We start from the raw sequence: 16,755 nt of genomic DNA, 5'->3' as shown, positions 1-16,755 counted from the left end.
ACCCGGGAGAAACTTCAATGCACGGCAGTCACGGCAAAGAGGTACGCTGACCGTCTGCGACGTCCAGCTCCCAACGTTCCATCCCAGGGACAAGGTATGGTTATGTACCAAACACCTTCGCCTGCGGGTTCCTTCTATGCGCTTGGCTCCGAAGTACATTGGCCTGTTTCTAGTCACAGAACAAGTGGGTGCTGTCTCCTACCGACTCCGCCTTCCCTCTACACTCAGAGTTCATAACGTTTTTCATGTTACATTGCTTAAGCCCTTGGTCTTGTCCGTCTTTCATAACAAGATCCCTGAATCTGCCACTCCTGTGGTCCAGGAGGATACGGTCTACCAAGTAAAAGACGTCTTGGATGTCCGGTTCCACCATCGCAGATAGGAGTACCACCTTTGGTGGGAGGGCTATGGTCCTGAGGAGAATACGTGGGAACCATCCTTTAACATCCTGGTTTCTGACCTCGGCTTCCGACTACTGGCTTCTGACTTCAGCTTCCGACTACTGGCTTCTGACTTTGGCTCGTCCACTGGCTTCTGATTCCGGCTACTGTCCACTGGTTCCTGACTCCGGCTTTCATCCAGGAGGCCCCTCCTAAGTCCAAACGGCTCGGGTCCTCACAAGCTCCTCTCGGGGACCGCGGGCTTCCAGTGGTGAAGTTCCAGTTGGCCTCCTGGCCAACTGGAACTGGCCTCCAGCCCTACTCATCTTGATCCTCTGGAACTCCTCTTCAGATACCGGCCCACAGTAGACCGCACGTAAGTCCAAGCGGCTCGGGTCCTCACGGGCTCTTCCTGGGGGGGGTCTCGGGTTTCCAGTGGTGAAGATTCCTCCGGTCTCCAGCTCCATGCCGCCTCCTGGCTTCGACGTCCACAGTGGGCCTTCCCACGGTGAGTCTTCATCTGTCCCAGCCGGCTCAAGGGTCCACGAATCCAACCGAATTGTACACAGTATTCAAGGTGCGGTCTCACCATGGAGTGATACAGAGGCATTTTGACATTTTCCGTTTTATTCACCATTACCTTTCTAATAATTCCCAACATTCTGTTTGCTTTTTTGACTGCTGCAGCACACTGAACTGATTATTTCATTGTATTTCCTAGTAGGGATGTGCAGCAAGGACGGATTCGTCCCATTCGGTATTCATATTCGTCGGGGCCCAAATCTGTTGCTGGTATGAATCCAAACGTGGACCCCTGTTCCAAGGTAGTGTCAGCGCTACCAAAAAAGGAAGTCAACCCTCTTCGGTCTCTACCGTTGGATGGCAAGGCCTGTTGAAGATGTACCGATGAAGGCTTCACCCTGGAAGCTCGTGATCCCCCCAGGAGGAGCCTGTAGGGATACGGCCGCTGGGACTTAGGAGACTCCCTGAAGAGTGACAATGGTCTGGATGCAGGCGCCTCCTGCAGGTCGTGGATTCCAGATGGCTGGCGCCTCCAGCAGGTCGTAGTCAGTCCAGGAGTATACATCAAAGGATAGTCCCAATCCAGTCCAAGAGTCGAAGTCCAGCGAGAGGTCGAGAACCGGTCCAGGAGCAGACGGAAGAATGGTCCGAAGCCAATCCAGGAGCAAGAAGAAGGGTCCAGAGCCAGTCCAAGTCAAAAGCCAGAAGAACACCACCACCGGTCCGAGGGTCAGGAGCCAAAGCGTTAGTCCAACAAGGAGAAGAGCAGAAGCGGGAGGGGAGAGCAAATCCGGAACACAGACACAGGAACCAAGCACAGAGCCTCAATACCAAGGCAAGGTCTGGGTGTCAGACCTTGCCTTAAGTACAATAACCAGGAGGCAGAGTCCCAGGGGGAGCCATGACAATATCCAGTCATGGCTCCTTTAAATATCTTCTGCAGCCACACGCGCGGCTCCTAGGAGGAGGAGCCGGACCGCCGAGAACCATGCAGCCGGGTAAGGCAGTGGCAGTGGCCACGAAGAAGCTGAAACAGAGGGCTGCCTGCCGCCGCGGGAGCCTCTGATGTTCCTGGTGAGTTTCTAACGCTGTGGCCGCCGACCTGACCCTGCTCGCGGCCCGCCGCAGCCAGCGTTCCTAGCAGTTGCATCCGTTCTCAAGGGACCCTGGTCCGACCGTCGGCCCCTGTGACATAGTGAGGGCAAAGGCTATCCGCGCCATTTCGAATACTGGCAGTCGATAGCCTTTGCCCACACTATGTCACAGGGCCGACCATCGGCCCCTGTGACATAGTGAGGGTAAAGACTATCCGCGCCATTTTGAATACTGGCAATCACTATGTCACAGGGGCCCTCACTATGTCACAGGGGCCAAAGGTCCCTGGTGGTCCAGCGGGGGTCCAGGAGCGATCTCCTGCACTCGGGCCGTCGGCTGCCAGTAATCAAAATGGCGCCGATAGCCTTTGCCCTTACTATGTCATAGGGGCTACCAGTGCCATTGGTCAGCCTCTGTCACATGGTAGGAGCACAAAATGGCGTCGATGGCCATGTGGCAGGAGCTGACCAATGGCACCGGCAGCCCCTGTGACATAGTAGGTCAAAGGCTATCGGCACCATTTTGAAACTGGCAGCCGAGGGTGAGTGCAGGAGATGGCTCCTGGACCCCCTGATGGACCACCAGGGAGTTTTGGTAAGTCTTGAGGGGGTCAGATGGGGAGTTGTAGTTAACTTAATTTTAGCGGGGAAATGAATAGAAATCGACATATTAATGTATCAGGGCGCCATACGGCCGAATGCAACGTATCTGCCCCCCTGACGAATCCAAATCCCGAATGCAAAGTAATGCATCCCTCTACACATCCCTACTAGCCAGAGTAGTCAGACTCAGGCCAAGTAACTCCATTACACCTGCTTACTTTCTTTCTTTTTACATCTAAGTTACACCTATGCTCATTTTCTTTCCTATGTTCCTCATTTGGGTATGCTTTGCATTTTTTGAATGATGACCTTTTGACTTTATTTGCCTCTTTCACCTCACTATTAAACCATACCAGCCGTCGTTTGGTTTTTCTTTGACCTTTTTTAATACATGGAATATATTTTGTCTGAGCCTCAAGGATGATCATTTTAAACAGTGTCCATACCTCTTGCAAGTTTTGAACTTTGTGGATTGCTCTTTTCAGGTTTTTTTTTCTAACAAATGTCCTCATTTTGTCATTGTCTCTCTTTTTATAGTTAAATGTTACGCAGCAGGTTTCCTTAGTATTCACCCTCCAGTGATTGTCAACTTTCATTACATTTTGATCAGTGATGCCAAGCAGATCCACCACTTTTATCTCTTGCACAGATCCTGTATTTCACTGAGAAATAGTTCTAATAAACTGTAGATCTCCCTCTCGTTGGTTCCATGACTAACTGCTGCATGAAGCAGTCATTGATGGCATCAAGGAACTTTACTTCTCTTGCATGTCTTGATGTGACATCTACCCAGTATTTACTCGTGAAATTGATGTCTCCCATTATTATTATTGTGTTGCCCATTTTACTAGCTTCTGATCTCTGTTAGCATTTTGAGATCTGTTTTCTTAACCTGTCCAGGTGAGCGGTAATATATCCCCACTATCATATTCTTCCCTTTTACCGTTGGAATTTCTATCCATAAGTATTCCAGAGTGAAGTTTGTCTCCTGCAAAACTTTTATCCTGCTTGATTGTATGCCATCCTTAACATACAGTATAATGCCACCCCCTCCACTCATTTTATCTTCCCTCAAAAAGTTTCTTGCACAAATACTTTTAATATTGCCCTCACAATTAATTATCAAGACACAGAGGAAAGGTTGGAAAACAACTTAATTTTTATCATGTATATTATTTATGTCATTTTATATACAATACTATGTACATTCATGTAAATATACCACATAATTTTAAAAATATTTGCCATAGAATTTTCCAACTCTTGCCAGAGAATCTACCCCAGACTTGCTGCAGGAAATTAGAGATGGTAAGGTGTGATTTTTTTCAGTAGCTCATCATTCAAGCCTAATTGTTGATGTATAATTTAGCTATGTTGTTGTGCCTGTGGTATAATCCGAATCAGCCAAAGAGCCATATCCTTAATGTATTCTTTTGTTTCATTAGCTATCATACACAGTCAATATTTGTCTTCAGACAAGTAATCTTTCATGATAAATGGCATAGCTTTTAGTGCCAATCAGCCTGTTAATCACAGAAAAAAACATTTCAGTCTCACCAGTCAGCATACTTTGCATCAGCTATAAGTTAATGCATTTTTATCAGCATATTTAATACTAACATTGTTATTATGATTAATATTGAGTCTGTTAGTCAAAAGATCTAGGCACCTAACTTTCAGGTACATTCATCAAATTGCAATAGGCCATTATCGCGATTTGGAAATTCAAATTAGGGAAAGAGGAGGAGTTTGGGCAGGGTTTAGGTGAGGTTAAGGAATTTTGGGCCCTGTAGCACTGCGAGCGATAATGTATCGCACATTATCGTCCACATTAGCGTGAGAAATAAGAACATAAGAACATGCCATACTGGGTTAGACCAAGGGTCCATCAAGCCCAGCATCCTTTTTCCAACAGTGGCCAATCCAGGCCATAGGAACCTGGCAAGTACCCCAAAACTAAGTCTATCCCATGTTACCGTTGCTAGTAATAGCAGTGGCTAATTTCTAAGTCAACTTAATTAATAGCAGGTAATAGACTTCTCCTCCAAGAACTTATCCAATTCTTTTTTAAACACAGCTATACTATCTCCACTAACCACATCCTCTGGCAACAAATTCCAGAGTTTAATTGTGCGTTGAGTGAAAAAGAACGTTCTCCGATTAGTTTTAAATGTGCCACATGCTAACTTCATGGAGTGTCCCCTAGTCTTTCGATTATCCGAAAGCATAAATAACCGATTCACATCTAGCCGATCTAGACCTCTCATGATTTTAAACACCTCTATCATATCCCCCCTCAGCCATCTCTTCTCCAAGCTGAAAAGGCCTAACCTCTTTAGTCTTTCCTCATAGGGGAGCTGTTCCATTCCCCTTATCATTTTGGTAGCCCTTCTCTGTACCTTCTCCATCGCAACTATATCTTTTTTGAGATGCGGAGACCAGAATTGTACACAGTATTCACGGTGTGGTCTCACCATGGAGCAATATAGAGGCATTATGACATTTTCTGTTTTATTCACCATTCCCTTTCTAATAATTCCCAACATTCTGTTTGCTTTTTTGACTGCTGCAGCACACTGAACCAACGATTTCAATGTGTTTTCCACTATGATGCCTAGATCTCTTTCTTGGGTAGTAGCATCTAATATGGAACCTAACATTGTGTAACTATGGCATGGGTTATTTTTCCCTATATGCATCACCTTGCACTTATCCACATTAAATTTCATCTGCCATTTTGATGCCCAATTTTCCAGTCTCGCAAGGTCTTCCTGCAATTTATCACAATCTGCTTGTGATTTAACTACTCTGAACAATTTTGTATCATCTGCAAATTTGATTACCTCACTCGTTGTATTTATTCCAGATCATTTAAAAATATATTGAAAAGTAAGGGTCCTAATACAGATCTCTGAGGCACTCCACTGCCCACTCCCCTCCACTGAGAAAATTGTCCATTTAATCCTGCTTTCTGTTTCCTGTCTTTTAGCCAGTTTGTAATCCACGAAAAGACATCGCCACCTATCCCATGACTTTTTACTTTTCCTTGAAGCCTCTCATAAGGACTTTGTCAAATGCCTTCTGAAAATCCAAGTACACTACCATCTACCGGTTCACCTTTATCCACATGTTTATTAACTCCTTCAAAAAGGTAAAGCAGATTTGTGAGGCAAGATTTGCCTTGGGTAAAGCTATGCTGACTTTGTTACATTAAACCATGTCTTTCTATATGTTCTGTGATTTTGATGTTTAGAACACTTTCCACTATTTTTCCTGGCACTGAAGTCAGGCTAACCAGTCTGTAGTTTCCCAGATCGCCCCTGGAACCCTTTTTAAATATTGGGGTTACATTAGCTATTCTCCAGTCTTCAGGTACAATGGATGATTTTAATGATAGGTTACAAATTGTTACTAATAGGTCTGAACTTTAATTTTTAGTTCCTTCAGAACTCTGGGCTGTATACCATCCGGTCCAGGTGATTTACTACTCTTCAGTTTGTCAATCAGGTCTACCACATCTTCTAGGTTCACCATGCTTTGGTTCAGTCCATCTGAATCATTACCCATGAAAACCTTCTCCAGTATGGGTACCTCCCCAACATCCTCTTCAGTAAACACCGAAGCAAAGAAATCATTTAATCTTTCCACAATGGCCTTATCTTCTCTAAGTGCCCCTTTAACCCCTTGATCATATAACGGTCCAACTGACTCCCTCACAGGCTTTCTGCTTTGGATATATTTTAAAAAGATTTTACTGTGAGTTTTTGCCGCTACGGCCAATTTCTTTTCAAATTCTCTCTTAGCCTGTCTTATCAGTGTCTTACATTTAACTTGCCAACGTTTATGCATTATCCTATTTTCTTCTGTTGGATCCTTCTTCCAGTTTTTGAATGAAGATCTTTTGGCTAAAATAGCTTATTTCACCTCCCCTTTTAACCATGCCGGTAATCGTTTTGCCTTCTTTCCACCTTTCTTAATTTGTGGAATACATCTGGACTGTGCTTCTAGGATGGTATTTTTTAAAATTAACCACGCCTCTTGCACACTTTTTACTTTTGTAGCTGCTCCTTTCAGTTTTTTTCTAACTATTTTTCTCATTTTATCAAACTTTCCCTTTTGAAAGTTTAGCACAAGAGCCGTGGATTTGCTTACTGTCCCCCTTCCAGTCATTAATTCAAATTTGATCATATTATGATCACTATTGCCAAGCGGCCCCACCACTGTTACCTCTCTCACCAAATCCTGTGCTCCACTGAGAATTAGATCTAAAATTGCTCCCTCTCTCGTCAGTTCCTGAACCAATTGCTCCATAAAGCTATCATTTATTCCATCCAGGAACGTTATCTCTCTAGCGTGTCCCGATGATACATTTAGCCAGTCAATATTGGGGTAATTGAAGTCTCCCTAATTTCTCTTAGCATTTCACTGTCAGTCTCACCATCTTGACCAGGTGGACGGTAGTATACTCCTATCACTATAGACTTCCCCGACACACAAGGGATTTCTACCCATAAAGATTCAATTGTGCATTTAGTCTCATGCAGGATGTTTATCCTGTTGGTCTCTATGCCATCCCGGACATAAAGCGCCACACTGCCTCCCGGGTGCTCCTCTCTGTCACTACGATATAATTTGTACCCCAGTATAGAACTGTCCCATTGGTTGTCCTCCTTCCACCATGTTTCTGAGATGCCAATTAAGTCTGTCATCATTCACTGCTATACATATTGTACATTTTGTAAATAGGCTATATGCCACAACTCTATACTCACATTTATATATACAACTGTTGCAATGTTTCTTATGTTATTTTATGTTATTTTATTGTTTAAATTAATTTAATTGTTATCTTGTTACAATGTAAAATAGGGCAGTTCTCGCCCTATTCAACCTGTTATCTGGAAACCGATGTGATATCTCGATCGAATGTCGGTATACAAAATAAATAAATAAATAAATAAATACATACATACATACATACATTCTAATTCTCCCATCTTACTTCGTAGACTTCTGGCATTAGCATACTAACATTTCAAAGTTTGTTTTTTGTTTGTATTTTCATTCTGCTTTTTAATTGATAGGTATAAGTTAGAATTTTTTAGCTCAGTTGAGTTTTTAGTTACAGGCACTTGGACTACTTTTCTTATTATTGGAACCTTACTGTCGGGATGCCCTAATTCTAATGTATGATTAGTATCCTTTGAAGATACCTCTCTCCGAACAATGCGCTGCTGAGCGACTGTCGGCTTTCCCCTATGTTCTAGTTTAAAAGCTGCTCTATCTCCTTTTTGAAGGTTAGTGCCAGCAGTCTGGTTCCACCCTGGTTAAGGTGGAGCCCATCCCTTCGGAAGAGACTCCCCCTTCCCCAAAAGGTTCCCCAGTTCCTAACAAAACTGAATCCCTCTTCTTTGCACCATTCTCTCATCCACACATTGAGACTCCGGAGCTCTGCCTGCCTCTGGTGACCTGCGCATGGAACAGGGAGCATTTCAGAGAATGCTACCCTGGAGGCTCTGGATTTAAGCTTTCTACCTAAGAGCCTAAATTTGGCTTCCAGAAGCTCCCTCCCACATTTTCCCATGTCGTTGGTGCCCAGATGTACCACGATAGCCGGCTCCTCCCCAGCACTGTCTAAAATCCTATCTAGGTGACGCGTGAGGTCCGCCAACTTCGCACCAGGTAGGCATTATACCAGGCGATCCTCACGCCCACCAGCCACCCAGCTGTATACATTCCTAATAATTGAATCACCAACTATGACGGCCGACCTAACCCTTCCTTCTGTCGTGGGCTGTAGGCCTTGGGGAGATATCCTCGGTGCGAAAGGACAATGCATCACCTGGAGAGCAGGTCCTTACTACAGGATCCTTTCCTGCTGCACCAGGTTGATGCTCTCCAATCTTGAGACCTTCTTCCTCCAAGGCAGCTACTTTATTGGTGCTACAGGGGGGCAATACTGTGCAGCACTGCCGCAACCACAGCAGGTGAAAATGCACTGCCGCGATGCAGCCACCTGCTCACTATTGTCCCCTGCCCCTTTTTTCCCCGTGGGCGATCATTTCACTATAATTATAGCGAAATGATGAATCCAGGCCTTTAAGAGTTAGATGACTAGATATGCCTTAATAAAAACTCCCCTCAATTAACACCTAAATTTGTAAGGTACCCAAATGTAGGCACCTTAAAAGAAGGCAAGACTAAAAGGGAATGAAGTTAGGGACTCAGGGCTGATTGCCAGCACTGAGTGCCTAACTTGGGTACCTTAAGTCAGGTAAGGCCATAACTAGGTACCTCAGTTTAAGGCATCTATAGTTAAAATTAGGTGGCAAAATTCAGCTGAAAATGAAGACACCTTAGGTTGGCTGAATATGTGCACCTAATTTAGCAAGCCTTAAATATCAAGTGGAATATGTCAGGATTTTTGGATATGGAATTTTCAGATTTCTGAAACCCACACATTTTATTGAAGCCCTAGTAATACATGAGCTTTTTATGTGAAGATGTAACAGAAAGCAGGAAATAAAAATCAAAGTTGTATATAGCAAGAGAGAAGTAGAAACTTTCCAGCATAAAAAATCTTGCCAAATATGTGATTCATTCCGCGTTTGTCTACACTGCAGTTCCACATGATGTTTCTAACTTCTGAAACTGTTTTCTCTGATTACAGGTTGTCTATTTCACTGCTACCTTCCCTTACTTGATGCTCGTTATCCTAATGTTCCGAGGGATCACATTGCCTGGTGCCTATGAAGGGATTATATTCTACCTGAAACCTGACATTAGGAGGATCATGGATCCACAGGTAGATTCAGTAACTGACAAATACAAAGAAGAACCACTCAAGAAAACTTACAATAACATTAAATGCATCAAATGAGTGATATTTTTAGAACTCCCAAGTTTTTCTGGAGGGAGATTTTGGGTTATTCCTAGGTTTTCAATGAGCCCCCTATTCCATTGTGCAGGGACGTTGCAAGGATATTGGGCAGCCTAGGTGACCTTACAGCCTTGTACCCCCACTCTCTTGATCCCTGCCTTCCCCACACACAATTAAAAATCATGTATTTTTAATAATGCATTTTACATGAAAAAATAACATTCAAAGTATAGTTTTCTTAGTAAAACTATCACTTACAACATATATATTACAATTATATGCACTGCTGTGGTGCCAACCAGAAAACCCTGCAAAAAAAGTAAAGACACTTGGAACCCATATGGTATTATGACTAGTGTAATGTGTTAGGTATGGGCGTAGCCCTCAGAAAGCCTTGAGTAAATAGAATTGCAATAACAATATGGTAAACCTCCCATACCAAAAAAGCACTAACTACCAGCACTCAAACAGTGAAAATCAATACTACAAATACCAGGCTCTAAAACACCAATACACCTCCTACTAGGAAAAAAGAACAAGCCAAGCTGCTATAGATCCCTAGAAAGAAACTACATGTGTTGCGCCAGAAGGTGGATCCTTGGCCTGCTGCAGGATTGGTAGGGTCCCTGGTTGGATCCAGAGAGTGCCTGCCATCGGGAAGTGGAGCACAGGAGAAGACAGAGGCTAGCTGGAGCTTCATCAATAGCAACCCAGGGTTCCCTCAGGTTGAGCCCTTGGTTACCCAGGCCGCCTGGTCTTAGGTTGGCCTTGCAGGATCTCTGTGAGATAAAGTTCAGGGGTGTGCCCACCACGAACATGGGTGCACAGTCGATGTTCAGGTTGGATAGTCCAGGAGCCAGAGAAGGCCAGAACAGAGTCTCTGAATGTAGAGTGAGGATCAAGGCCAGAATCAAGGGTAACGTGGTCAGCCAATGCAAGGGTGAATACCAGAGGTCAGTCCGTGGATAGTCAGATCAGGCGAAAGTCAAGTTTCAGGCAGTGTTCAGATGTGGTCAGTAGTCAGGCAGAGGTCAGTTCCAAGCAGCGTGCGGACATGGTCAGTGGACAGGCAGAGGTTAGTCGAGGTGGCAGGCAGACGTGGTCGAGGAACAGGCAGAGGTCAAATCCAGGCAGCGGCCAAACGTAGTCGAGGAACAGGCAGAGGTCAGTACCGAGAAGACAGTCCGAATGGTATTACCTGGTGGAGACGAAGGAACAGGTGGATGCTGGAACAGAAGGACGCTGGAACAGACACTGAAACAGAAGAACTGGAACAAGACACTGGAACAAGATGTTGGAATGGCAAACTCACTATCATGATGTGATCGACCCGATTGCCAAGGCACGGAAGTAGAGTCAGGGCACTTCCTTTATACAGGGATCAATCAGGGCACACTCTGGAGCTGGGAGCTGCCCTTGGCCTTTAACAGGTTGGGCGGTCTGTGTGCGCGCGCCTAGGGGCGGGGCCGATGCCATGGAGGATGCCGAGCCCCGCTGTGAGGTATGGCTGGAGGTGGAATGCGTTGTGTTGGGGGATGCCGCCGCGGAACGCAGCAGCCAACTTGAGCTGGTGGCAGAAGCGAGGGAGGCCGACCTGGGACTGGCTGGAGTGGAGGAAGGGTAAGTGGACCCGGGTGCGGGCCTGATGTGAGCAGGACGTACAACAACATGTTAGCAGAATACCTCACCCCTGTCAAACACACAGAACACACACGCTACCAGAATGCCTCACCTCAGTCACACACACAGATAATATAGATAGACCTTCACCAAGTACAAAATAAAGAGATCATAATGTATAAATATAAACTTACAAACAAAAATTGAATTGGAAACTGCAACAAGACAGACTCTATATGCAGTGCAATAATGGAAAAGCAGAAACATTACCATTCCTCATAAAGCATCAAACAATAAAATCAAGAAATATAAAGCATTAATAATAGTAAAATCATGCTAATAAAAAGAATAAATATTTCAAAATAGCTGACGAATGAATAACCTCTAATAATTAAATCTTATGTAAAATTTTGTAATCATTTTATTTATTTTTATTTATTTATATTCTTTTCTATACCGACGTTCATGGCAAAAGTCATATCACATCGGTTTACATCAAATGAGAGGTTTACATCGAACAAGGTAGGTTATATAAATAAAAACAGGGATGGATTAACCACAAAACTAAACAGGTTAACAGAGGAGGAACAAGAGAGAGGAGTAGTATTAGGCAAATGAGAAATATATTAGGGATATGGAACTTGGAAATACATATCAACAAGATATATTCGCCTTCATTATAGCGTCAGCAGAGTAGTCTAAAATCACATAGCAGGGTTACCGTTGACCATTTGCGGGGTATCAAATTAGTAATGATTAGGTTGGGTAGTTGACCATTTGCGGGGTATCAAGTTCGTTATGATTAGGTTGGGTAGCTGAAAATGAATGAGTTGGTATAGCTGGGGACGATTGGGTTGTTAGGGAAAGGCTTGAGTGAATAGCCAAATCTTAAGTTTTTTTCTGAAGGTTAATGGGCAGCTTTCCTGGCGGAGGTCAGGGGGTATGTCATTCCAAAGGGTTGGTCCAGCTATGGAGAAGGCCCGTTTGTTAGTGTGGGAGTGCAAGGTGGATTTGGTGGGGGGGGGGAGGGGGGGTGTGGAGGGTATGTTTATAGGCTTCTCTAACTGGTCTATTTGAGGTGTGGAATCTGGGAATTTTAGCGTGAGAGAGTGCTGGTTGTGGATAAGTTTTGTGTATGATCGTAAGGGACTTATAGATGATTCTAAAGCTTATGGGGAGCCAATGTAGATTCTTGAGTATGGGAGTGATGAGGTCTCTTCTTTTGGAGTTTATTAGGATTCTAGGGTTGGCATTCTGGAGTATCTGTAGGGGTTTTGTGGTGCTTGAGGGGAGGCCCAGGAGGAGGGAGTTGCAGTAATCAATTTTTGAGAACACAGTAGCTTGGAGTACCATCCAGAAGTCCCAAAAGTGGAGGAGAGGTCTGAGCTTTTTCAGTATTTGAAGTTTATAGAAGCATTCTTTGGTTGTGGTCTCTCACATGGGTGACTGTAGCCGGTGTCGGGCTGGTGGGGGGAGGCATGTTGGGGTTGGAGGAGATGAGCAGTAGTTCTGTCTTAGAGGTTTTGAGGACTAGGTTGAGGCTAGTGAGTAGGAGGTTGATGGAGTGTAGACAGCTGTCCCAGAAATTGAAGGTTTTTGATAAGGATTCTGTTATAGGAATGAGTATCTGAACATTGTCTGTTGTTTTTCTAGTTCTGCTTGTTGGACGCTGTAGGACACCAGTGTCCAGCATGCTATTTGGTTTTTGTTGATATATGCAAAATGCAATAAAAATTGTTTATTCAAAAAAAAAATGAAGTGAGTTAGATTGAGGTTTGAGAGGAGCTGGCAGAGGGGTAGGAGATAGATATTGAAGAGGGTGGGGGAGAGGGAAGAGCCTTGGGGTACTCCAAGGGTGGAGCTGATAGGTGGGGATTCTTTGTTGTTTATTCTGACCTTGTAGTATCTGATACTGAGGAAGGACTCGAACCATCTGAGGGTTGTGCCAGAGATACCTATGTCTGAAAGGAGGTTGAGGAGGATGGAGTGGTTTACAGTGTCGAACGCCGAGGAAATATCGAGTAGCACCAGTAGGTAAGGTTGGCCCTTATCTGTTTCCACGAGGAGGTTGTATGTGAGGGAAATTAGGAGGGATTCTGTGTTTAGTGATTTGCGGAATCCGAACTGGGCGGGAAAGAGTATCTTGTGTTTTTCTAGAAATTCTGAGAGTTGTATGTTGACTAGTCTCTCCATGAGTTTAGAGATGAATGGCAGATTGGAGATGGGGCGGAAGTTTAACGGGTCTTCTGGGTCAAGGTTGGGTTTCTTCAATAGTGGTTTAAGGGAGGCAAGTTTTAACATATCAGGTACTATTCCTTGAGATAAGGAGCAGTTGATAATTTCTGCTAGGGCTTTGGAGATGGAGGTAGGAATGGTGAGTAGCAGTTTTGAGGGGATGGGGTCAGAGGGGTGGAATGAGGGTTTCATTTTTTTGAGGATGGATTCGATTTCGAGGGATGAGGTTGGTTCGAAGGACTCAAAAGTGGCCTTTGGGAGGAAGGGGGTGGAGTAAGGTGGAGAGAATGGGTGGTTGGAAGATGTGATAGGGGCTAAGAGGTTGGTGATTTTTTTTCTGTAAGTATATCGCCAGTTCATTTGATTTGGTTTGTGCCTGGTTGCCAGGGATGGAGGGGGGTAAGGATTTGGTGAGTGCTGAGATGTAGGAGAACAAAGCTTTAGCGTCGTAGAAGAAGTTGTGGATTTTTTTGGCGTAGTAGTCTCTTTTTGTCCAGAGTACGGTGGATCTGTAGTTGTGCATGGCGGACCTGTAGGCGGACTGTGTGTTAGGGGAGGGGTGTTTTCGCCATCTCTGTTCCTTGTGTCTGAGCTCAAGTTTGAGTTTTTTTAGTTCCTTTTTATAGTTTATAGTTTATGTTTTTTATATACTGCCGCATTGGCCATAGCCTTCACAGCGGTTTACAATTTAAAAACAAATAATTAAATACAATAAATACATTGAATAATAAGAGATAACAGCTAAAAGTTTAAAAGCACAATAATAAAGTTTAGCTGTTAAAAGATAAGAATTAAAAATTTAAAAGAGACAAAGTCACCTGACATCCAACACAGAAGAGATGAGGTCATCAAACAAACAATTGTGAATCATAGCAGATAAGGCTTCAAAAACAAAAAGTTTAACAACGTCAGTACTAGAAAATGGACCAATCAATTCCTTTATTTAATCCCTTAGGTTCTACCATTCCAAAATAATAAATCCACTTTTGCTCCTTCTGAACAGAATTTTATCAAAATCCCCTCCCCGTGGGGAGTGCTTAGACTATTCAATTACTGTAAAAATAAAGTCTGAAAAACAATGACCCTTTAATAAGCAATGTTGCACTAGCAACATTACTAAAAGTTGTTATAAGCATGATTTAGATAATGTGTTTTTATCAATTTTCTAAATTTTACAAGTGAGATTTCTTTTTTAATCTCTAACTGTAATAAATTCCATAATGTAGGACCCTGAATCATAAAAAGTTTCTTACGCGATTCATCGAGTCATATTAACCTAAAAGATGGATTTTCCAAAAGTAATTGAATTCTTGTCCATAAGGATCTCATGGGCCAATATAATTTTAAATCCACATTAAAAGATGGAGAGAGAAACCCGTTTATCCCCTTAAAAACAAAAAGCAAAAGCCTAAACTTAATTCACCAAATTATAGGGAGCCAGTGATATTGTAATAAAATTGGAGTAATATGTTCACTTAATGAAAGCCCAGAAATAATGTTGGCTGCTGAATTTTGTACATATTAGAGCGCTCATATCATGGGCTGAGGTAAACCAAGAAGCAGTATATTGCAATAATCAATAGGTGTCATAATAAATGAATAATTGTTTTTAAATCATCCTCTTTAAGAATGCAACATATCCTACGTATTAAGTAAAGCTTGTAAAATGAGTTGTAAACAAGTTGATTTACATGAGGGTGTAAACTTAAAGTGGTATCCATCTAAATTCCCAAATTTCAAGCTTGTTTCACAATGAAAATCATATTTCCATTAATGGAAATATTAATTGGAACTTGTTGCTCACCACACACATACTCCTCCTCTGTACTCACCAGGACAGCAGCTTCATTCTTCAGCACTGCAGCAGATAGGCTGACGCCTTCTTCAGACCACAGGGGCCCACACTGCATTGCTTTCTGCTCCTGCTGTTTTCCTCTGCTGCACGGGCTGATTCTATTCTGCTCATTTTAGCCTGTGCAGCAGACACAGAGCTGACACTGCTCTGATGCTTCTTCCTTTCGGCTATGTGGGTCTATGCTGCAACCTAGTCCTTTAAGTAATAGTATCTCCTTCTTCCCACCTGAAACGTGGCACTCTAGAGGGCCACCTAGTCTGCCTAATGTTTCCACTGCCCCTGCCATTTTGGTTTCTGTAATCAAGCTTCTTTCATTTTAAAGCAGCCCTACAGGTGCCAAAATGATTCAAGGGTGTCCAAAAAACAGAAGTAGTCTTAAAACACTCCTTCATGAAACTGGGTCATTTGGCAATGTCCTTATGTCCAAGAACTGGCATGAATTTTAAAAAGTAATGTTAAAGTTAAGATCATCCGCGTATAGGTGACGATTAAAATACATAACGAAAGGTATTTCAGTTTTCTTTGGTTTGGGCGCTACCTTTGCCCTTACTATGTCATACAGGCGACGGTTGCCTGTATGACATAGTGAGGGCAAAGGTAGCGCCCGTATGACATAGTCGGTCGCCCGTATGTCATAGTGAGGGCAAAGGTAGCGTCGGCGCCATTTTGAAGATTGGCAATACGGCCCGCGTGCAGGAGGTTGCTCCCGGACCCCCGCTGGACTTTTGGCAAGTCTTGTGGGGGTCAGGAGGCCCCCCCCCAAGCTGGCCAAAAGTCCCTGGGGGTCCAGCGGAGGTCCGGGGGCGATCTCCTGCACGCGTGACGTCGGGAGCCAGGAACCAAAATGGCGCCAGCGCTACCTTTGCCCTGTCACATGATAAGGGCAAAGGGCCACCGGCGCTATTTCAACGCAGCCGTGGCCAGAGAGAGAGGGAGATCGCGTCGGGACCCCCCCACTGGACCCCAGGTAATTTAAAACATTTGGGGGGGGGGGTTCGGGAGGGTGGGGGATTTGTTTTAAAACTTTGGGGTGGGTTTTAGGGTTTTTTTGGTGTGCCGGTTTTCCCGCCCTCCCCCGATTTACGATTTTTAACGATTTAAAAAAAAACAAAACACGACGATAAGATTTCCCTCCCCCCCCAGCCAAAATCGATCGTTAAGACGATCGATCACACGATTCACACCTCTAGTTACTATGGAAACCACTGGTCTGAGAGGTTCACTTCAGGTTTCTTCCTGTCCTTTCTTAGAAACACTTTTACTTTCTGTTCTAGGTCTGGATGGAAGCTGGATCCCAGATATTTTACTCTTATGCTGTTTGCCTGGGGTTCAATATAGCATTTGGCAGCTATAACAAGTACCATTACAGCTGTTACAGGTATGCTCCTTTTTCAATGGAAAGAAAATTATAGAACAAGAAGTCATGCTTTGAAGCTCCAAGGGGATAAAATCAGGCACAATCCCAGGAAATATTTCTTCACTAAAAATGAAACATGGAATGCTCTCCTGGACCAGATGGTAGAGGCTAAAACAGGCATAGGGTAAACACAGTATTCTTGCTAAAAG

General features: G+C 43.8%; 1 protein-coding gene across 2 annotated transcripts in view; it reads left to right on the top strand.

Moving 5' to 3' along the window:
- LOC115090603 (sodium- and chloride-dependent betaine transporter-like) overlaps positions 1 to 16,755 on the top strand; it is a 368,393-nt gene that overhangs the window by 198,516 nt on the left and 153,122 nt on the right. For both annotated transcript variants that reach the window (XM_029599943.1, XM_029599944.1), the window contains exons 7-8: positions 9,270 to 9,404; positions 16,464 to 16,567. In XM_029599943.1, coding sequence (XP_029455803.1) covers positions 9,270 to 9,404; positions 16,464 to 16,567 — 239 coding nt within the window. The remainder of the gene's footprint in view (positions 1 to 9,269; positions 9,405 to 16,463; positions 16,568 to 16,755) is intronic.

Source organism: Rhinatrema bivittatum, chromosome 4, assembly GCF_901001135.1.
Source record: "Rhinatrema bivittatum chromosome 4, aRhiBiv1.1, whole genome shotgun sequence".
In the NCBI taxonomy this organism is placed as follows: domain Eukaryota; kingdom Metazoa; phylum Chordata; class Amphibia; order Gymnophiona; family Rhinatrematidae; genus Rhinatrema; species Rhinatrema bivittatum.
The sequence above is the reverse complement of the archived record's forward strand: the minus strand, read 5'-3'. Positions and strand labels throughout refer to the sequence as shown.